General features: G+C 38.0%; 1 protein-coding gene across 1 annotated transcript in view; it reads right to left on the bottom strand.

Annotated features, from left to right (window-relative positions):
* Positions 1–24,691, bottom strand: part of HERC1 (HECT and RLD domain containing E3 ubiquitin protein ligase family member 1) — a 205,360-nt gene that overhangs the window by 153,347 nt on the left and 27,322 nt on the right. The window contains exon 2 of the mRNA XM_057542678.1: positions 1,571–2,526. Coding sequence (XP_057398661.1) covers positions 1,571–2,500 — 930 coding nt within the window. The 5' untranslated portion in view covers positions 2,501–2,526. The remainder of the gene's footprint in view (positions 1–1,570; positions 2,527–24,691) is intronic.

Genomic DNA, 24,691 nt, shown 5'->3' with positions numbered 1-24,691 from the left:
TCATTGCATCTCTGGCTCTAGATTTCTACTTCTTGGAGGGCCCTTGTCAACACTCCAGATTCTGAACAAAGCACCACATGCTTTTCTAGTCTAAATTTTATTTAACATTAAGGAATTCAAATTTTCATAGATCTCATGATCTAAAATCTCCAAGTACTTGCTTACAATAAAATTATTTGTAATAAAATGACCCCATATTTACCATTCAGTTCACAAGTACAAAATGTAAGCCAGGTGAAAATTTAAATGCCCTGGTTTGAAAATGAATTCAACATAACTGTTTTTTATGAAACATTCCTGTCAATCCAAGAGCTATCCACTTTTTCTTTTTGGGGGGAGGGGGGGAGTCGTGAAACATACATACATAATTTACAAGTGGCATTTTTAATTATTTAAACTTAATAAATTTGTTAATTGATATTTGGTAATAAAGGATACCAAAAACGCTGATCAATATAACTCAATTGAAATTAAATCAACTTATAAGTGTTTCAATCTTTATATTCCAAAATTTTTTTTAATTTTATTTATTTTTTTATACAGTAGGTTCTTATAAGTTATCCATTTTATACATATGTCAATCCCAATCTCCCAGTTCATCACACCACCACCAACCCCCCACTTTTCCCCCTTGGTGTCCATACATTTGTTCTCTACATCTGTGTCTCTATTTCTGCCCTGCAAACCGGTTCATCTCTTATTTCAAACCTTTATTCTTGGTTTTCACAAAAGCATTAAATTTCAATCTCAGAAATTCTTGAAATTGATCATACTGCACTATATTTTACTGTTTATTCTTTAATATGGTATCTAAAGTTAGTTCCTTTATGATAGTCAAGCAATTAAGTTCCTTCATGAACAAAACATTCATTACAGATCTAGTATATCAGTTCATTACTCCCCTCCATTCAGGTCTCTGCTCAAATGTCCCAATTCAGAGACTCCCCTGACCACATTAACTAAAATACCATACCTTTCCCCTCCCCAGTCTCTGCTTGAACCCATCATTTTGTATTCCCTTACCCTCCCTTATTTTAATTCTTAGAACTTAACACTACCTAAAATTTATATTTATTGTCTGCTTCCCCTACTAGGTTGTTAGCTCCAAGAAACTCTGTTTTTCTCTGCTGTATCCTTAGGGCCTAGAATAATACTTAGTACATAGTAAATGTTTAATAAAAATTGAGAAGGACGAAAATAGAGATTTTTTCCAAAAGATCTCCACACTTACTAGCCAAGGCTCCTCATTTTACATATGAGTTTACTAAAACACAGAGAAGTTAGATGAATTTCCCAAATTCACACAGGAAGCCATAAAACTTAAACTACAATCCTAACTCCTGATCCAGTGGTCTTAACACTATACAACTAGCCTGTCCTTGAATTACATATTCACATCAACACGTATAAAAGTTTCTTTACTCAAAGTATATACAATATTTAACTAACCTAACAATCACCAGTAGAATTCTCAAATCATTTGCTATTACCATCAATTCATTAAAAGCTGGGTGGACATTTCCCAAAATTGTTAGATAAGAATTTTAAAGTTGAGATTTATCATACGTACCAAAGAACGTCTCATCTGCATTAATATAGTCATAAAGCAGTCAAAGCTGATCATCCCTTCCTGGCTTGATAGTAGTTTGCTTTTCTCCATGGAATTTACAACTGCTGAAGCCCCTAAGGCCATTTCTATCCATTCAAGGAGATACCGCAAAGAACCTCGCTGAGCTGCTAAACCAAGCAGCAACTCAGAAGCTAATCTACGACCTAAAGTGTCTGCTCCAGAATTGGGAATAGTTACTCCTTTAAGAAATGTTGTTACTTGTGATAAGCAATCCAAGCCCATAGGTGGAATCTTGCTTTCATTTGCTAAAGATAATGGTGGCAAAGAGCTCACAACTTCAATTGCAGTATGAATAACGTCATTGCAAAGACTGAGACCAGGTCCCGACACAGGCATCATCCAACTTTGTCTCAGAAGTGCAAATAATAAACTTAGACCAGTTCGAACACCCATTTCTATAAGTGCATCAGTGCTTGACCGGGGACGTTCACTAACAGAATGGACATCTGCCGAACCAGAGCTGCTCTCCGGAGAATGCTGCTGCTGTTTCACTTTGCCTTTATCATGGTATTTATTAGAAAGTGCATAGAAGACACGCTGGAGTACAAGCAATCTTTTTCGAAGTGCCCCAGCAAATGGGGAATCTGAACATACCATCTTCGCTAGTGCTAGCTGACTGCTAAGAAGGGCATCCAAATAGTGGTCCTGTTCATCACTTGAAAGAGACTCACGTTCAAAGTCTGGCAACTGTGGTCCTTTGAGGCACAAAACTTGTTGGGGCAAAGGTACTACTTCCTTATTGCTGACCAGTTTAGAATACAGAACAGCAACCCCCTCTCTTGTAGCAATAGATTCACTGTCCTCTGTAATCCAGGAGCTGTTGAGGTGTTCAAGCCATTTCAGTTTCACTGGTGGAACCATAGTTGCCATTTTGATTTACTCTTCAGCCATTAGTTCTATAAAAGGAGAAGAAAAAGGAGTCAAGTTTCTGAACTTCCATCATATATTACAATTAGTGATTTCAAACTGGTGAAACACAAAGTCTGGACTTTAGTTAACAGTAACGTACCAATGTTAGTATTTTAGCTTCAATAAATGTACCATGGTTATTTAAGACGTTAATATTAGGGAGCAACGGGTGCAGGGCATATGGGAACTCTGTACTATCTTTGCAACTTTTACATAAGTCTAAAATTATCCCAAAATAAAAAGTTTATTTTAAAAATTAGTGATTTGTGTAACTTTTCTCTTCAGGTTCTGGTCCCACTGTCAGTATTAACAGTGGGTTCTACATGATGATGGACCCCAAATTTGTATCTCCAGGCTTCTCCTCTGAATTCCAAACTCATATATGTAATTGTCCACTTGACATCTCCATATATAGACACCTCATAGGCATCTCAAGCTTATATTCAAAATTGAATTCCTAATCCAACACTTCCACCACACCCACCCAAACCTGTTCCTCCTGCAGAACTCCTCATTTCAATAAATGGCAGCTGTATCCTTCTACTTCCTTTGGCTAAAAACCTTGGGAGTCATCATTGACTCCTCCCTCTCTTACACTCCAAATTCAATTAGTCAACTTTACTCTCAAAATATAGCCAGAATCCAAACAGTTCTCACACCCCTCCATTGCTGAAACCATGGTCTAAGCCATCATCTCTTGGATCACTGAAGAAGCTTTCTTACTGGTCTCCCTGACTGTACTGAGGAGCTGCAGTGACTCCAAAAGGGCAGGAATGTTTTTGTATATTTTGTTTACTACTGTATTCTGGCACACAGTAAGTGCTCAGTAAGTATTTGTTGACAAAAAGTACTTAAAAACTAAGTTTGCTGGGATAAAATATTCACAGGACATATACCGTGCAAAGGACTATCATCCAAGATACATTAAGAACTCCTACAACTCAATAATAAAAAGACAACCTAATTTTTTAAATGGTCAAAGAAGTTGCAAACAAAACTTCACCAAAGATATGTGAATGGCCAATAAGCACAAGAAAAGTGCTCGACATCATTATTCATCAGAAAAATGCCAATTAAAAACACAGAGATACTAATACACACCCAGAAGGATTAAAATTAGTAAGGCTGACAATACCAAATGTTAAGCAAGGATGCAGGGCAACCAGAACTCTCACAAACCATTTGTGGAAATGTAAAATTGAACAGCCACCTTAGAAAGACATCTGGTAGCTTCTTATAAAACTAAATATATACCTACTCAATGACCCAACAATTCCTCTCCTACAGATTCGCCCAGAAGAAAACATACCTCCACAGAAATACTTAACGCTAAATAGTAGTTGCCTTTAGAAGGTGAGGGCATGAATAGACTGGGAAGGGCATGAGGGAACTTCCTGAGGTGATGGTAATGCTGGATAACCAAGCCTTATACATTTGTCAAAATTCAGTGAATATACATTTAAGATTTTTACATGTCACTGCATGTAAATTTTACCTAAATAAATACTGAATTCCAGTTCATACATATATTGAAGTATATTTAGGGGGAAGTATACTGACATGTGTAATTTACTTTGAAATACATCAAATAATAAGATGCATTGATGTGTGTGTGTGTAAAGATATATATATGCATATACATACACACATACATATGGATAGAGATGTGATAAAACAAGTATAATAAAATATTAATGGCAGAATCTCAGTGGTGAGTATATATGCCTGTTCATTTTTAAATCTTTCAACTTTGCTGTATGTTTGAAAATTTTCATCATAAAATATTGCAGGGGAGTTGGGACTAACTCCTGCTTTTCAAGCAAGTCCCGAGAATGGTAGTCGTAACAGTTGGTGGTAGAGAAAGATCCTCACATAATGAAGGGCATTTTATTTTCATGATATAGGTAGCTCTTAAAAAAAGAGCTCCAGTGATAGAGACTGCAGGCTAATTAAAAGGAGTTTCCTGGGCTTCCCTGGTGGCGCAGTGGTTGAGGGTCTGCCTGCTAGTGTGGGAGACACGGGTTCGAGCCCTGGTCTGGGAGGATCCCACGTGCCGCGGAGCAACTGGGCCCGTGAGCCACAACTGCTGAGCCTGCGCGTCTGGAGCCTGTGCTCCGCAACAAGAGAGGCCACGACGGTGAAAGGCCCGCGCACCGCGATGAGGAGTGGCCCCCGCTTGCCGCAGCTGGAGAAGGCCCTCGCGCGGAGATGAAGACCCAACACAGCCGTAAATAAATTAAAAAAAAAAAAAAAGGAGTTTTCTACTTCTAAACATGCCCTGTTAAATTCTAAATATAAAATCTAATGGCACTTCTTCCCTTTTCAAGCTTATGATTACTATGCTTAATTTAACTTCACTAGATACTTGGAAAGTACGTACTTGGGAGAGGGAATATAAAACCAAAAGCCTCCTCCCACTTCATTCGGCTAAGTATTTACTAAACACTGTGCAGAGGATATAAGAGTACCTTATTTACCTCCATCCCTGCAAGCCAGAGGTAATTCTGCTCTTTTTAGTTTTGCTAGTTTGATTGTTATAAAGGAATATGTTGTTATTCTAATTTGAATCTCCCTGATTACTAACACCAGAACAGCACATGGATATTGGTCATTTGGATGCACTCTTCTGGGAAATGCTTATTCATGTCCTTCTAGTCACATATTTTTCTACTGGGTTATTTTTCTTGTCAATTTGTAAAAAGTTTTTGTATTTCATCGTTGTCCTCAGCACTGCAAATATTTCTTCTAAATCTATCTTTTGCATACATACACATCCTTTCTTTATGGCTCCTGCTTTCCATTCTTGGTTAAAAGAGCACCCCAACATCCCCATGCCCTTACACATGAACTCTAGATTATATAGGTATTCACCTAGATTTTCTTGAGGTATTTTTGATTTTTTTACACATGAGTCTTTAAATGAATTTTATATTCATCTGAAATTTTAATTAAGTTCTGCATGGTGTAAAATTGGATTCCAATTTTATTGTTTCCAGGTGGATGGCTAATTATGCCACCACCATTTATTAAGTGATCCAAGACTTCCAAGACAGCTGAGGACAATGGCAGCTGCATAATTATCTCCCCAAATTTCTTCCCAAACAGTAAGGAAAAATAAATTCTACATAAAACCACACTCACAGCATAATTTGAAGATACAGAATGACAAAACTGCAAGTTAACTGTAAAAAAAGAAATGTAATCAATCCCAGTGCACACACTCTCACCTCCAAGAGCCACAAGGTTTTGTGCAAGCAGAAGCAGACTAAGAAAATCTGTAGAAAAGAGAGAAGACGAAGGATAGTGAAGGAGCCTAAAGGTGATTTGGAATGACTGCCAGAAAGATTAAATCCACACTAAATCTAAATACTGAACAAATGTCCAGGCAGGTCAGAGCACAGACTACAAGGAAGCGATTTCAAAGTACATTTAATTTAAAGAGTCAGGCATGATTTAAAGAAGCAGATATAATTTAAAAAGATAGGTATGATTTATATGAGCATTCCTTGAAATGCAGAGAGGAGAAAAAAGACGAAATAGAAGAGAGAAGCATTCTTTGGCAATTGAGTGGCAAAGGGTAAAAGAAAAAAAGGAGGGGGGGAATGCTTAGGGTTCTGCAAGACAGAAGAAAACCATAAAATTGGAGATATAACAAAGCTTCTCTCAAGCAAAAGAAACAAAGCACCAAAAAAAAAAAAAATCCTTTGAAGTACTTGGACTTCGCTATATAGACAGAAGAGGGTGCCATTAAATTAGGAATATTATTTTTAAAAAACCCAATACCATAAAAATGAACAAGAAAAAAGTCCACAGACAACTACTGCAGAAAATCAGTAAAGTTCACATACATCAACTGATGGAAATCTTCCTGATAACAAGAAAGCATAAGAAAATAAAAGTTAACAATCCAAGCAAAATTAAACATACAAACATTTGAGGATATAAAAAAAACCTTGAATCAGAAATTCAAAAACTAAAAGCAGAAAAAGACCACATAAATAATTAAATGAATAAAGTTTTTGAAAAGGGAAGAGACAGGGAAGGAAGAAAGGGGAAAAAAAGGAAAAGAGTTGACTGAACTCAAGAAAGAAATGGAAGAAAAAGACAAAATTCTCAGAAATGAAGAATGAATTATAAACGGTCCAAGGAAGGGTAGACTCAAATAAAAAGTTAGCAAAGGGCAATTAAAGGCTGGAGCAGGGAAACAACTATGAGAATTAAAATCTCACACACACACACACACACACACACACACACACACACACTAATCAGTGAAAGTAGTGGAAAGAGAAGACAAGTGAAGAAGGGCAAGTATTTGTACTACTGGATTACCTGAAAAAGTAAAACAAAAAAGCAACAAAGAGCTGATTTTAGAGCTACCAGCCAAGAAAACTTGCCAGAAATAGAAAAAAAAAAATTGAATCAATACAATAAGGGTTCACAAGGTACCTGGGAAATTAAGCAAGAACAACCAACTCTAAGACATTGGCCTTGTAAAATTCAAGGATTTAGATAAAACCCTCAAGACCTCCAGGCAAAAAGATCAAATAACTTAAAAAGGTAGAAGAATTAGACTGGCATTGGACATTTTAAAACCAATCAAATAAATAGCACAGCAACAGCTTTTATAAAGCAAAAAATACAGGGGGTGCAAGGAAACATAGACAGAAACACACAAATAATGGGAGGCTTTAATATACCATTCCCAGTACAAGACAGATCAAGAGGACAAAAATATGTAAGGAAACACAAGACCTAAACAACAAAATAATTTACTCTTTTTCCATTACCAGGATCTATTTCTGAATTCTCTATTTTGGCCCACTTGTCCATTCATATGCCAACAGTGACTTGATTACAGTGGCTTTATAAATATTCTGATGGCTGGTAAGGCAAGTCCCTAACCTTTAAGATTATTTCATTCAATTACATGCTACCTCTCCCAAGGTAGCATATTCTAATTTGAACTTCATTAAATATATATATTAATTTTCAGAAAATAGATATTTTTATGATAATTTGTCCACCTAAGAACACAGTATGCCTTTCTATTTTGATCCAATCTTATTTTAGATCTTCTTCATATAAGTCCTATGCCTTTCTTGATAAACTGTTTCTTGAGTATTTTTGATTTTGTGGCTACTATGAATGGAATTTCCCAATTTCCTTTCCTGGATAATTACTGCTATCCAGCCATCTGGGTACATTCATACACTTTTCCAAATTATGCAAGGATAGAGATGAATCAAAGAAACATAAACCATATAACAAAGGGTCAGAAAATGAAGAAAGCAAAGAATTATTAAAGATAAAACAGAAAAAAAGGTCAGCAATAAGACTAAGCGTATCTACTCATCACTATCAGCAAAACTCATCTATTAAAACCAAAGACAGGGCTTCCCTGGTGGCACAGTGGTTGGGAATCCACCTGCCAATGCAGGGGACACAGGTTCGAGTCCTGGTCCAGGAAGATCCCACATGCCGCGGAGCAACTAAGCCCGTGCAGCGCAACTACTGAGCCTGCACTCTAGAGCCCACGAGCCACAACTACTGAAGCCCGCGTGCCTAGAGCCTGTGCTCCACAACAAAAGAAGCCACTGCAGTGAGAAGCCCGTGCACCACAACAAAGAGTAGCCCCCACTCGCTGCAACTAGAGAAAGCCCGCATGCAGGAATGAAGACCCAACACAGCCAAAAATAAATAAATAAATAAATAATTTTTTTTAAAAAAACCTGCTACAAAGCTACAATAATCAAAACAGTGTGGTACCGGCATATAGAACAATGGAATAGAGAGCCCAGAAATAAACCCTCACATATATGGTCAAATGATTTTTGACAAGGGCTCCAAGACATTCAATGGGAAAAGGACAGTCTTTTCAACAAATGGTGCTCAGAAAACTGAATCTCCACATGCAAAAGAATGAAATTGAACCCTTTCCTCACACCATATATAAAAATTAAATCAAAATGGATCAAAGACCTAATATAAGACTGAAAACTCTTAGAAGAAAACATAGGGCAAAGCTTCAGGACATTGGATTTAGCACTGATTTCTTAGATATGACACCAGAGGCACAGGCAACAACAACAAAAAAATAGACAAAGTTGACTTCATGAAAATTTTTAAATTTTGTGCATCAAAAGACAGAGTAATGGAGTAAAAAGGCAACCCACAGAATAGAAGAAAATATCTGCAAATCATATATCTGATAAGGGATTAACAGCCAAGATATACAGAGAACTTCTTAAAAGCAAAAACAAAACAAAACACAAAAACCAACCCAATTCAAAATGGGCAAAGGACTTGAATAGACATTCCTCCAAAGAAGATATACAAACGGACAATAAGCAAATGTAAAGAAGGTCAACATCACTAATCATTAGAGAAAGGCAAATCAAAACTACAATGAGATACCACCCCTCACATCCATTAGGATAGCTTACCAAAAAAAAAAAAAAAACCCAGAAAAAAAACCAGAAAAAAAATGTTGGCAAAGATGTGGAGAAACTGGCACCCTTGTGCACTGTTGGCAGGAGTGTAAAATGGTACAGGGGCTGTGGAAAACAGTATGGCATTCCTCAAAAAATTACAAATAAAATTACCACATGATTCAGCAATTCCATTTCTGGGTTTATACCCAAAAGAATTGAAAGCAGGGTCTTAAGAGATACTTGTAAACACATGTTCATAGCATCATTATTCACAAAAGCTAAAAGACAGAAGCAACCCAAGTGTCCATCAACAGATGAATGGATAAATAAAACATGGTATTAACCACACAATGGGATATTATTCAGCCTTAAAAAGGAAGGAAATTCTGACACATACTACAACATGAATGAACCTTGAAGATGTTAGGCTAAGTGAAATAATCCAGTCACAAAATGACAAATACTACATGATTCCACTCATATGATGTACTTAAAGAGTATATAGCCAAAATCATAGAGACAGAAAATAGAATGGTGGTTGCCAGGGGCTTGGAGGAAGGGGGATAAGTAGTTATTGCTTAATGAGAATAGTTTCAGTTTTTACAAGATAAAAATAGTTATGGAGATGGAGACAATGACAGCTGTACATCATGAATGTATTTAATACCACTGAACTGTACACTTAAAAATGGTTAAGATGGTAAACATGATGTTATATGTATCTTACCAAATACACAATTTTTTTTTTTTTTGAAAAAAGTAAAAGGCACATTGCATGGTAGGTGGGTGGGGGGAAGGATGCTGTGAAACCAAGGCCCAGACCAATAGCTCAGAAAGGTAAAAAGTCTGCTTCACCGTAATTAAGAAAACAAGGAAACTGGTCATCCTGGGTCTGGGAGTAGACCTTCAGAGTAAAGCTATGCAAGTAATACAAAGAAGCAGGAGGTTCCAGGAGGAATTGGCCATCCACAGTTTAGGAAACCAGAATGTATCAAGGATAACTAGTAATGCAGTACTACAGTCAATAAAGTGTGTGTTGGGTTGAACAAAACTCATCAAAGAAAAACATTAAGAATGCCCTACCTTTTCCCACAACACCAGCTAATTCATGCTACTTCATGGTTGGTTTGTTTCTCCTATTGTAGGCAAGATTTACCCTTTTTTATCTTGGAATTTTCACATATCCTAGCATGCATACTTTTGCACTTGTGTATCACCCCCTTAAAAGCTCTCAAATCTATCCAGATATCTCCATTTTCACTGCCACAACCCTCATCTAAGTTACAATCATCTCTCATCTGGACCACCAAAATAATCTCTTAATCCTCCTTTGCCGCCCTAGCCAGAGTAGTGCTTTAAAAAACAAACCTGATTGTGTCCCTCCCCTGCTTTAAAATCCTTTGGAATATGTCATCTGAGATTTGCTTCAAAATAATACAAAAGGCAAGGAAAGTGGATCGGAGCATGTGGTATGATAGGAAACAGATATTTGATCTTTGTCCAGTTTAGGCACATAGCTCCTAAAACCCTTGGAATCACTGGAGTGATAAGTATCTTTTGCATGCTTACTAGATGACTGGTGACTGGGGGCCCCTAGATAGTTTCAGGATCGGGGCAGGTCCTCAGAAATCAAAGCCATCATTAGAGTTGGAACTTTCAGCCCCCAACCCCCACCTCCCAGGAGGGGAGAGGGGGTGGAGATTGAGTTAAATCAACAATGGGCCAATGCTTTAATCAATGATGCTGAATTAATGGAATCTCCATAAAAACCCTTGAATGACAGAGTTTGGAGAGCTTCCAATTTGCTCAAGGAAGGCATGGAAGCTCTTCACACCACCCTCCAGCCACCTCCACCCCCTGCCCCCTACAAATACCTTGCCCTAATCATCTCTTCCATTTGGTTGCTCCTGAGTTGTATCCTTTATAAGTCAGTAAACGCAAGTAAAGTGTTTTCTTGAGTTTTGTGAGTCATTCTAGCAAATTATCAAACCTGACGAGGAGGTATTGGGAACACCCAATTTATAGCCAGTTGATCAGAAGTACAGCTGGCAACCTGGGACTTGCAACAGGCATCTAAAGCGGGGACAGATCTGTGGGACTGAGTCCTTAATCTATGGGGTCTGTGCTAATTCCAGATAGTTAGTATCAGAATTGAGTTAAATTGGAGGACATACAGTGTCTAGAGAGTTAGAGGATAGGTTAGTATGAGGAAAAAATCCACACATCTGGTGTCAGAAGTGTTAATGAGTGAAAACAGTCAAAGAGTAGAAATGAAATAAAGTGGCCACGAACTGATAACAGTTGAAATGCATGTTGGGAAATATTCTATTTATGTATATGTTTAATATTTTTCTATAGTAAAAAGTTAATAAAGTCGTCTTTTTTATTTTTTTTTAATTTTTTGGCCACGCCGTGTGGCATGTAGGAATTTAGTTCCCCGACTAAGGATGGAACTCACGCCCCCTAGAGTGGAAGTATGGAGTCTTAACCACTGGACCACCAGGGAAGTCCCAATAAAGTCTATTTTTAAAGTTAAAATTTTTTCAGAAGCAATTTGAATTGACCTCTCACCCCTGCTCTCCCTTCTCTAGCCACACCAGAGCTGTTCAATTCCTGGACGGTATCATGCTTCTTTCTATTGCAAGACCTTTGCATATGCAGCTCCCTATACTTAGAGCCTGCCTTCTCCATCCCACCCTCTTTCACCCAGTTAATGTCTAGTCACAAAAATCTCAATTTAAACAGCCCAGTATCAGGGACACATTAGGTACTCAATAATTGCTAACTGAATTAAATGTCACTTCCAAGGGAAGCTATCCCTGAATGTACCCATATGAGATCAGGTCCCTCATTCAAAATGCTCACACAACACCCAGTATCTTACCTTCACAGCATTCTGCACAGTTTGCAATTATGTACTATTTATGTGATAATTTGCTTAGTGTCCTCTCATATTAGTCTATAAGGTCCATGAGGGCAAAGACAGTGTCGATTTTGCTTATATTCCTAATGTTTAGCACATAAAGGTAAAGCACATAAAGGGACCTCAAGAAACATTTGCTGAATTGAGCTAAGCAATCTGGGTCTGTGGTTCATTATTTACAAAGACTCTAATTTAAACCCAGATATTATCTTACTCTGAACTGATATAATGGAAGCACTTTAAAAGAACTGATTCCAAGTGGGGTGGAACCACAGGGGACAGACACCATGGATTCTGTCTTCCATCCATTTCTGTCTCCTCCTCTCACCGTACATACATTTCTGGAGTAGTTCCAGCTACTCCCAAGGCTTTCACCTACCTCTCATATACTATTGATTCAGTCCAAATGTCTCCCTCCTGAACTCCAGACCTGAACATCCACTGCTAAAATGATATAACCATTCAGATCTTAAATCTTAAATTGAAAGGAATTTTAAAGGAAGGAATCTTAAACTCAGTATGTTTAAAACTGAACTTGTCAGGAACTCCCTGGTGGTCCACTGTTTAGGACTCCACACTTTCACTGCTGAGGGCCTGGGTTCGATCCCTGGTCCAGGAACTAAGATCCCACAAGCCGCGTGGCGCAGCCTAAATAAATAAATAAATAAATAAAACTGTACTTGTTGTTCCCCACCACCCCTCTGCCACACGCACAGCTAAAAATAAATTTATGAAGCTCTAAATTTATGAATTTAGAGATTCACGTAAGAAAGACATCAATAAAGATACTTATCAAGAGCATTTCTGGAAATGCAGGAGGGATAGCCCATTTGCAAAGTTCTGCAACTGAAAATGAAGTGCACACACTGTGATCCAGCTCTCCCCACCCCTGCCCCAAGTACTTCCTTTCTCCAGGGCTTCATTACACTGACACTGATTTTCCCACTCTAACTCATTAAACCACACAAATTATCAATGTTTAGCTGCACAAAAGTAAACAGCTGATTAAAAAGGAAAAAGCTTTTTTTGTTATTATCCTTATTTAGAAAGTAAGTACACTTAGAAAACAAAAGGACTTGCTGAGTTTGCTGACAAATTGTTTTACTACTTCAATAATCAGAACTAGTCAAATAAACCAGGAAGCAGACATGCTTATTAAGCAAGTAAAGAACTATAGACAAAACTGAATCAAACTAACGGGTTTTTACTTGTATTCAAGAACAACCAATTCACAATCCTGATGAACCAGCTAAACACTGGCACAGAAGAAAAAAAAAAAAAACTGCTGTCATCTTGTTTTGTTTTGTTTTAATTTACAGCGATGATTTACACCACTAAAAGCCAACTGTTAATCACAACTAACTGCTGAACAATCATCGAAAGGAAGACACCGGAACTCACCAAAAAAGATACCCCACATTCAAAGACAAAGGAGAAGCCACAATGGATGGTAGGAGGGGCGCAATCACGATAAAATCAAGTCCCATAACAGCTGGGTGGGTGACTCACAAACGGAGAACAATTATACCACAGGAGAACAATTATACCACAGAAGTCCACCCACTGGAATGAAGGTTCTGAGCCCCACTTCAGGCTTCCCAACATGGGGGGTCCAGCAACAGGAGGAGGAATCCCCAGGGAATCAGACTTTGAAGGCCAGCGGGATTTGATTGCAGGACTTCAACAGAACTGGGGGAACCAGAGACTGCACTCCTAGAGGGCACACACAAAGTAGTGTGCACATCGGGACCCAGGAGGAAGGAGCAGTGACCCCATAGGAGACTGAACCAGACCTACCTGCTAGTGTTGGAGGGTCTCCTGCAGAGGCGGGGGGGGGGGGGGGGGGGGGGTGGTGCAGCAGCTGTGGCTCATTGCAGGCACAAGGAGACTGGAAGCAGAAGTTCTGAGAAGTAATCATTGGCATGAGCCCTCCCAGAGACCACCATTAGCCCCACCAAAGAGCCCGCAGACTCCAGTGCTGGGTTGCCTCAGGCCAAACAACTAACAGGGAGGGAACTCACCCCACCCCTCAGCAGACAAGCAGATTAAAGTTTTACTGAGCTCTGCCCACCAGAGCAACACCCAGCTCTACCCAACACCACTCCCTCCCATCAGGAACCTTGCACAAGCCTCTTAGATAGCCTCATCCACCAGAGGGCAGATAGCAGAAGCAAGAAGAACTACAATCCTGCAGCCTGCGGAATTAAAACCACAATCATAGAAAGACAGACAAAATGAAAAGGCTATGCCCCAGATGAAGGAACAAGATAAAACCCCAGAAAAACAACTAAATGAAGTGGAGATAGGCAACCTTCCAGAAAAAGAATTCAGAATAATGATAGTGAAGATGATCCAGGACCTCGGAAAAAGAATGAAGGCAAAGATCAAGAAGATGCAAGAAATGTTTATCAAAGACCTAGAAGAATTAAAGAACAAACAAACAGAGATGAACAATACAATCACTGAAATGAAAAATACACTAGAAGGAATCAATAGCAGAATAACTAAGGCAGAAGAACGGATAAGTGACCTGGAAGATAGAATGGTGGAAATCACTGCCGTGGAACAGAATAAAAAGAAAAGAATGAAAAGAAACGAAGACAGCCTAAGAGACCTCTGGGACACCATTAAACACACCAACATTTGCATTATAGGGTTCCTAGAAGGAGAAAAGACAGAGAAAGGACCCAAGAAAATATTTGAAGAGATTATAGTCGAAAACTTCCCTAACATGGGAAAGGAGACAGCCACCCAAGTCCAGGAAGCACAGAGAGTACCGTGCAGGATAAACCCAAGGAGAAACACACCAAGACACACAGTAATCAAACTGACAAAAATTAAAGACAAAGAAAAATTATTAAAAGCAACAAAAGAAAAATGACAACATTCAAGGGAACTCCCATAAGGTTAACAGCTGATTTCTCAGCAGAAACTCTGCAAGCCATAAGGGAGTGGCACAATATATTTAAACTGATGAAAGGGAAGAAACTACAACCAAGAATACTCTACCCAGCGAGGATCTCATTCGGATACGACGGAGAAATCAAAGGCTTTACAAACAAGCAAAAGCTAAGACAATTCAGCACCACCAAACCAGCTCTACAACAAATGCTAAAGGAACTTCTCTAAGTGGGAAACACAAGAGAAGAAAAGGACCTCCAAAAACAAACCCAAAATAATTAAGAAAATGGCAATAAGAACATACATATCAATAATTACCTTAAATGTGAATGGATTAAACACTCCAACCAAAAGACACAGACTGGCTGAATGGATACAAAAACAAGACCCATATATATGCTGTCTACAAGAGACCCACTTCAGACCTAGGGACACATACAGACTGAAAGTGAGGGGATGGAAAAAGATATTCCATGCAAATGGAAATCAGAAGAAAGCTGGAGTAGCAATACTCATATCAGATACAGTAGACTTTAAAATAAAGAATGTTACAAGAGACAAGGAAGGACACTACATAATAATCAAGGGATCAATCCAAGAAGAAGATATAACAGTTATAAATATATATGCACCCAACATAGGAGCACCACAATACATAAGGCAACTGCTAACAGCTATAAAAGAGGAAATCGACAGTAACACAATAAGAGTGGGGGATTTTAACTCCTCACTTACGCCAATGGACAGATCATCCAAACAGAAAATTAATAAGGAAACACAAGCTTTAAATGACACAATAGACCAGATAGATTTAATTGATATTTATAGGACATCCCATTCAAAAACAATAGATTACACTTTCTTCTGAAGTGCACACGGAACATTCTCCAGGATAGATCACATCTTGGGTCACAAATCAAGCCTCAGTAAATATAAGAAAATTGAAATCGTATCAAGCATCCTTTCTGACCACAACGTTATGAGATTAGAAATAAATTACAGGAAAAAACCCGTAAAAAACACAAACACATGGAGGCTAAACAATACGCTACTAAATAACCAAGAGATCACTGAAGAAATCAAAGAAGAAATCAAAAAATACCTAGAGAAAAATGACAACAAAAAACATGACAATCCAAAACCTATGGGATGCAGCAAAAGTAGTTCTAAGAGGGAAGTTTATAGCAATACAATCCTACCTCAAGAAACAGAAAAAACCTCAAATAAACAATCTAACCTTACACCAAAAGGAACTAGAGAAAGAAGAACAAACAAAACTCAAAGTCAGTAGAAGGAAAGAGATCATAAAGATCAGAGCAGAAATAAATGAAACAGAAACAAAGAAAACAACAGCAAAGATCAATAAAACTAAAATCTGGTTCTTTGAGAAGATAAACAAAAGTGACAAACCTTTAGCCAGACTCATCAAGAAAAAAGGAGGGAGAGGACTCAAATCAATATAAACAGAAATGAAAAAGGAGAATTTACAATGGACACCAAAAAAATACAAAGCATCCTAAGAGACTACTACAAGCAACTATATGCCAATAAAATGGACAACCTGGAAGAATAGACAAATTCTTAGAAAGGTATAAACTTCCAAGACTGAACCAGGAAAAAACAGAAAATATGAACAGACCAATCACAAGTAATGAAATTGAAACTGTGATTAAAAATCTTCCAACAAACAAAAGTCCAGGACCAGATGGCTTCAAAGGTGAATTCTATCAAACATTTACAGAAGAGCTAACACCCATCCTTCTCCAACTCTTCCAAAAAATTGCAGAGGAAGGAACACTCCCAGATTCATTCTACAAGGCCACCATCACCCTGATACCAAAACCAGACAAAGATACTACAAAAAAAGAAAATTACAGACCAATATCACTGATGAATATAGATGCAAAAATCCTCAACAAAACACTAGCAAACAGAATCCAACAACACGTTAAAAGGATTATACACCGGGCTTCCCTGGTGGCGCAGTGGTTGAGAGTCCGCCTGCCAATGCAGGGGACGCGGGTTCGAGCCCTGGTCTGGGAGGATCCCACATGCCATGGAGCAGCTGGGCCCGTGAGCCACAATTACTGAGCCTGCGCATCTGGAGCCTGTGCTCCGCAACAAGAGAGGCCGCGATAGTGAGAGGCCCGCGCGCCGCGATGAAGAGTGGCCCCCGCTTGCCACAACTAGAGAAAGCCCTCGCACAGAAACGAAGACCCAACACAGCCATAAATAAATAAATAAATAAATATTTAAAAAAAAAAAAAAAGGATTATACACCATGATCAAGTGAGATTTATCCCAATATATTTGCAAATATATGCAAATCAATCAATTTGATACACCATATTAACAAATTGAAGAATAAAAACCATATGATCATCTCAATAAATGTAGAATAAGCTTCTGACAAAATTCAACACTCATTTATGATAAAAAGTCTCCAGAAAGTGGGCATAGAGGGAACCTACCTCAACATAATAAAGGCCATATATGATGAACCCACAGCAAACATCATTCTCAGTGGTGAAAAACTGAAACCATTTCCTCTAAGATCAGGAACAAGACAAGGATGTGTCCACTCTCACCACTATTACTCAACATAGTTTTGGAAGTCCTAGCCATGGCAGTCAGAGAAGAAAAAGAAATAAAAGGAATACAAATTGGAAAAGAAGAAGTAAAACTGTCACTGTTTGCAAATGACATGATACTATACACAGAAAATTCTAAAGATACTACCAGAAAACTACTAGAGCTAATCAGTGAATTTGGTAAAGTTGCAGGATACAAAATTAATGCACAGACATCTCTTGCTTTCCTATACACTAACAACAAAAGATCAGAAAGAGAAATTAAGGAAACAATCCCATTCACCACTGCAACAAAAAGAATAAAATACCTAGGAATAAACCTACCTAAGGAGGTAAAAGACCTGTACTCAGAATACTATAAGGCACTGATGAAAGAAATCAAAGATGACACAAACAGATGGAGAAATATACCATGTTCTTGGATTGCAAGAATCAATATTGCGAAAATGACTATACTACCCAAAGCAATCTACAGATTCAAGGCAATCCCTATCAAATTACCAATGGCATTTTTTACGGATCTAGAACAAAAAAATTGTAAAATTTGTATGCAGACACAAAAGACCCCGAACAGGCAAAGCCATCTTGAGGAAAAAAAAAAAACGGAGCTGGAGGAATCAGACTCCATGACTTCAGACTATACTACAAAGCTACAGTAATCAAGACAATATGGTACTGGCACAAAAACATAAATATAGATCAATGGAACAGGATAGAAAGCCCAGAGATAAACCCATGCACCTATGGTCAACTAATCTATGACAAAGGAGGCAAGGATATACACTGGAGAAAAGACAGTCTCTTCCATAAGTGGTGCTGGGAAAACTGGACAGCTGCATGTAAAAGAATGAAATTATAAAACTCCATAACACCATACACAAAAATCAACTCAAAATGGATTAAAGACCTAAATGTAAGACCTGACACTATAAAACTCTTAGAGGAAAACATAGGAAGAACACTCTTTGACATAAATCACAGCAAGATCTTTTTTGACCCACCTCCTAGTGTAATGGAAATAAAAACAAAAATAAACAAATGGGACCCAAGGGAACTTAAAAGCTTTTGCACGGCAAAGGAAACCATAAACAAGATGAAAAGACAACCCTCAGAATGGGAGAAAATATTTGCAAACGAAGCAACTGACAAAGGAGTAATCTCCAAAATATATAAACAGCTCATGCAGCTCAAAATTAAAAAACCAAACAACCCAATCAAAAAATGGGCGTAAGACCTAAATACACATTTCTCCAAAGAAGACATACAGATGGCCAAGAGGCACATGAAAAGCTGCTCAACCTCACTAATTATTAGAGAAACGCAAATCAAAACTACAATGAGATATCACCTCACACCGATTAGAATGCGCATCAGCAGAAAATCTGCAAACAATAAATGCTGGAGAGGGTGTGGAAAAAATGAAACTTTCTTGCACCTTTGGTGGGAATGTAATTGATACAGCCACTATGGAGAACAGTATGGAGGTTCCTTAAAAAACTAAAAATAGAATTACCATATGACCCAGCAATCCCACTACTGGGCATATACCCTGAGAAAACCACAATTCAAAAAGATACATGCATCCTAACGTTCACTGCAGCACTATTTACAATAGCCAGGTCATGGAAGCAACCTAAGTGTCCATTAACAGACGAGTGGATAAAGATGTGCTACATATATACAATAGAATATTACTCAGCCATAAAAAGGAACAAAATTGGGTTATATGTAGAGTCACGGATGGACCTAGAGACTGTCATACAGAGTGAAGTAAGTCAGAAAGAGTAAAACAAATATTGTATGTTAACACATATATGTGGAATCCAGAAAAATGGTACAGATGAAGTGGTTTGCAAGGCAAAAATAGAGACACAGATGTAGAGAACAAACGTAGGTACACCAAGGGGGGAAAGCAGGGGTAGCAGGTGTGGGATGAATTGGGAGAGTGGGATTGACATATATACACTAACATGTATAAAATAGATAACTAATAAAAATTTTTTTTAAATAAAACAATACTTTGTTCCAAAAAAAAAAGTCCAATTTTTCTTTTTTCCACTCATAGTCCAACAAACAAATCCAAATTTAATTATATACACAAACTACTAAAGTCACCAATGAAAAGTGGGGTTCGAAAAACTACCAAAGGACTGAAAAAGAAACCAAATAGCACTACCTATCTTTCTAAAACATAAATAAGTGAGGGAAGCTGACGGTTTTGAGCACAGAGGTAGACTTAATGGTGCCTACAAGTGAATTTATCAAATTCTGAAGCTTTCTAACATTCTCTAGGTGAACAGAACAATAATAGCCTCTAACATTCAATGAGCATGTTCTATGTGGCAGGCACTGTGCTAAACCCTTTCAATGTATTATCTTATATAATCTCAGAACAACTCTAAGAAATAGGTACTCTTATTATTCCCATTTGCAAGGAAAGGAAATGGAGGCACAGTGAGGCTAAGTAGTTACCCAAGGTCACACTGCCAGTAATTGATAGAGTAAGGATTCAAACCAGAGCAGTCTGACATCCAACCTCAACCACTAAATCGTGCTGCTTATCACTATCATGATGGTTTCACATGTTCTGTATCACTAAATTTCTAAAAATAAAAATCTCAAAAGGTTTCAATGGATCAATTGCCAATTCAGTTATTTCTTTATTGCTAAGATAAAATCTGTTTCTCCTAGCCACTCTCTCAAGATCCTTAAATGATCCCAAACAGGTTACAACAACAACAAAATACTTTTCATAGTCCTCATCATAAATGTGCAGGACAGAAATGCAAAGGACTGAGAAGAGCAAAATAATTTTGATAGAGAAAAAAGTCATAGAATTTCCATTATCTGACTTTTAGGCTTATTATAAGGCTACAGTAATCAAGACGTCTACTAGCATAAAGATAAACAGAACAGAACTGAAAGTCCAGAAATAGGCCCACAGATACATGGGCAACTGATTTTTAACTAAGGTGACAAGAAAGTTTAATGGGGAAAGGATAATCTTCAACAAAGGGTGCTGGAACAACTGGATATGCACTTGGAAAAAAATGAACCTCAACCCTAATTTCATACCATATACAAAAATCAACTCAAATTGGCTCACAGACCTAAATGTAAGAGCTAAAACTACAAAAATCTCTAGAAGAAAACATAGGAAAAAATCTTAGCAACCCTGGATTAAGCAAAGACTTCTTAAATAGGACTCAAAAAATTGACACATTAGACTTCATCAAAATTCAACACTTCTGCTGTTCAAAAAGCACTGCTAAGAAAATGAAAAGGCAAGCCTCAAATTTAAACTATTTGCAAAATACATATCCAACAAAGGACTAGTATCAAAAATATGTAAGAAGAACCCTTTCAACTCAGTAGTAAGAAAACACAATTTTTTTAAATGGACAAAATATTTGAACAGACATTTCACCAAAGATATATAAATGGCCAAACAAGCATATAAAATGATGCCCAATGACATTAGTCATTAGAGAAATGCAAATTAAAACTACAAATGAAATACTATTACAAACCCACTAAAATGGCTAAGTTCAAAGAAACAGACAATACAAAGTATTCGTGAGGATGTGGCGCAACTAAAACTCTCATAAACTGCTAGTGGGAATGTAAAGTGGAAAATGGCAGTTTATTATAAAACTAAACATATACTGTATTTACTATATATGCAGCAATTCCACTCCTTAGGTATTTATCCAGAAAAAGGAAAACACACGACCACATAAAAACCTGTACGTGAATGTTCATAGCAGCTTTATTCATAATAGCTTCAAATTGGAATCTCAAATGTCCATCAACTGATGAATGAACTGACAAATTATAGTACATTAATACAACGGCATACCACTCAGTAATAAAAAGGAATGAACTACTGGTACAAGCAACAACGCAAATGAATCTCAAAAGAATTACACTAAATTAAAGAAGCCAGACACAAAAAAGTATATAACTATGCTTCCATATCTATACAATTCTAGAAGAAGCAACACTATAATGATAGAAAGCAGATCAGTGGTTGCCAGTGGCTAGGGAATAGCGAGAGTGGATTAACTGCTGCAAAGAGGTATAGCAGAACTTTCTGGGGATGATGAAAATGGACTATATCATGATTGTGGTGGTAGCTTCATGATCACACATTGGTCAAAATTTGTCAAATTGCTCATTTGAAATGGTAAATTTTGTTGTATGTTTTAATTATACTTCATTAAAGCTGAACAAAAACAAATAAAAAACCCAATAACTTGGAGACCTCTTGCCTCCTCTTATCCACTTAATGCCCAAAGGTTCTGGGACCTCCTCTTCTTCTTCTCAGTATTTTCCTTTCTTTCTACATCAACTGTATATCTTCATTGCTAAAGCTCAACCCATCACTACATAGATACCTCCCAAATCCACATCTCTGGATAGCACCCCTGCAGAACGCTGGTCTTGTTTCCAAAAGCCTCATGGATATCACCATGTCCAAAATTAACTTCAATCTCTTCCAGCTTCCCTACCTCTTAATGTTCTCCTACCCTCCCCTCCTACATTCTTACAAAACCAGCTCCTTCTGACACATCACTCAAGTACCCTGAATCAAAACCATAGAACGGTCTTTGACTCAGGCCTTTCCTTTACACCCCAGCCTCTTTTAACATTTCCACTGGCTCCATCCTGTTTCAACCATTATAACCTACCCTGGGAAACTGCAACGGGCTCCCAAAGAGTCTCCCCATTCCCCTGCATTCTACCTACTTCTGCTAGATTAATCTTCTTAAAGCTCAGTTCTAACCAATTATTTCATTACCCATTCATAAACAAGTCAATGAAAAAAAAAAAAAAAAAAGAAGTCAATGGCTCTCCACTTCCTACGAAACAGAAAATAAGACGTTGTGGGTTTAAATCCATTCAGAGGGAGCCAAGTTTGCCTTCCGATTTCATCTTCCAAAATCCCCCTAAATGCATCCTAATTTTCACAAACCAAACACTCTGACCTCGGTGTCTTTGTTCATGCTAGTCCCTATAACTGATGGCCCTCACCTATCTAATCTTTACCTGTCAAAATCGGTATTTCTCCTTCAAAGGCCTATCTCAAAGGTCACTTCCTCCATGAAGCCTTTCAGGTTTTAATCACTCTATACTCACCAATACATATTTGATCACTTCCTCCTCTAAACTCTGATAACACTTTTGTTTACACATATTGTAACATCTGTCATACTCTGCCTGATTTGTTATTATTTGTGTACTTGTCTTCATCACCACTGCCCCATGTATGTACTCTACAACCAGGCAAGCTTTTCAATGCTGGTGCTCTGTACTGCTCCCTCTTTTGCCACTTTAAGTCACTGGCATCCTACCTTTTTTGCTGCAGGGGCTCAGGAACTCTCTGCAGTAGATGAATTAATTCTGGTCTAAGAAGTTGACAAGAGAAATTTAAAAAGTTATATTGCCCATGGGGTCTATAAGGATAAATCAGATAATAGATTGCATTCTGACTTTTTTGTTACAAGTTGGAATTCTGCCTGAAGAGAGATTCTTCTTAAAACAACCCTCAAAATCCACTAAACCAAATCTTCCTACAAGCGCATTTTCAGTATAATATTCCTCTGCTTATAAATTTACAATCATTTAAAATGGGTCCTGGGCTAGGCATTCTCTATTTGACTCCCGTCTCCCAAACAAACTTAATCTCTACCTTTCTATGCTCTGTTTAGTGCCCTTTAAGGCTGACCTTCAGGACTATACTGTCCATACTCCCCTAGTTTCCATTTGCGTCATGCCAATGAGAGGCACTAGCAGGAAATTAGAGGATGAGAAGAAAAAGAAATCAGGGTCCTTATTCCCCTGGCTCTTTCCCCACCTGGAACCCTTTCCCCTATGGCCACAGGTCCTTGGTTTCCTCCGCTCCCACTCTCATCAGGCTTCAGTAATCCTCTTCTTGTCCCATGGCTTAAAAGTACCAATGGCTTCCAGACACTGCTAGGCCTTGGGAACTTCACAACCCCTTGTTGCTTTCCTTAACCCTACCCAAATCTCTATAACTAGTTCACTTATTTCCTGCCAGAAGCCTCAGTAATACAGCTCCCTAGGCTTAGAATTCCTCACTCTGCTTCCCAAGGCTCACAACCACCTGTTCCCTCTAACCCATCAAATCTTAACCACTCCATGCTCCTCAGCAGCCCTCTGCTTTGGTCAGGCAGGCATCCCTACCAATCCTTAGCATCACTCAGCTGGGATGTGTTCACTCCTACTCTGCACCTTTACTCATGCTGCTGCCCCCCCAGAATGCCCACCCCTTCCTCTCTACCTAACAAATCCTATACTTCCTTCAGAACAAATTCAGATCCTACATCCTGCCCCACCCCCACCCCCCACTCCATTAAACCTGTTCTAATAACCTTAACCCACAATTACCTTTCTTATCTTGGAACTTCCATTTCTCTTACACAGAAGTACTTTGAAAACTATGAAACTAAATGTTAGGTATTGCTTTGTATGGTCTCTAATTGTTCACCACATATCTCCTAAAGGGAAGTAATTTGAACTATTTTAAGTTCCTTCTTTTATATTCTGTTAAGAATATACACTAACGTTAGAAATACAGTCATTCTTGTTGACAAAGAGTGATAAAAATACATCAATACAATGTTCTAGTACAAAAAAGTTTATGATAACTAGCTATGAGCAAATTTACTACGCTTTTAATCATTGTTTCCAGTGTAATAGGTATAACAATGGCTACTATCAACCTTGGGGTTTTTAGAACATAAACACACTTTTTAATGAAAGGACCCTTGGGAACAAAAGAGTAAAACAAATTATCAATTTGTCAAGTTCACCAACCTGTTATGCAAATAGATGCAATTATTCCAGAAATGCAAACAGTAATGTCAGCACAGGCAGGATACCTTAATTTGTAGCTGACCAGTGGCCGTGAACCAGACAATAGACTTCAACAAAAGTAGATTTTCTAGAGGCATGAAGAGGCCAGTGGCCCTCATCATATATTGTTTGTAGAGAAAATCTCCTCCCCCTTCTTTAGAACCACCTATTTACTAGCCTCTAAAGCCTAAGTCATGGCAATCATAACATTTCTGGTAAAATTATCCTCACTGAACTCCCAATGATACATCCAATTTACACTTCAAGAACTCATTCTTATGAGGCTCCCTAAAATAAAGAATGGAGAAATAGCAAAAATGTAGGAAGCAGGTACTACGGCTAGCTCCTCACACAATCTCAGAATATCAGTATGTGAATATGATTTTGAGGAGAAAAAAATAAAACTTAAGCAACTATTAGAAAG

This window comes from Balaenoptera acutorostrata, chromosome 3 (assembly GCF_949987535.1).
Source record: "Balaenoptera acutorostrata chromosome 3, mBalAcu1.1, whole genome shotgun sequence".
Taxonomy (NCBI): Eukaryota; Metazoa; Chordata; class Mammalia; order Artiodactyla; family Balaenopteridae; genus Balaenoptera; species Balaenoptera acutorostrata.
The sequence above is the reverse complement of the archived record's forward strand: the minus strand, read 5'-3'. Positions and strand labels throughout refer to the sequence as shown.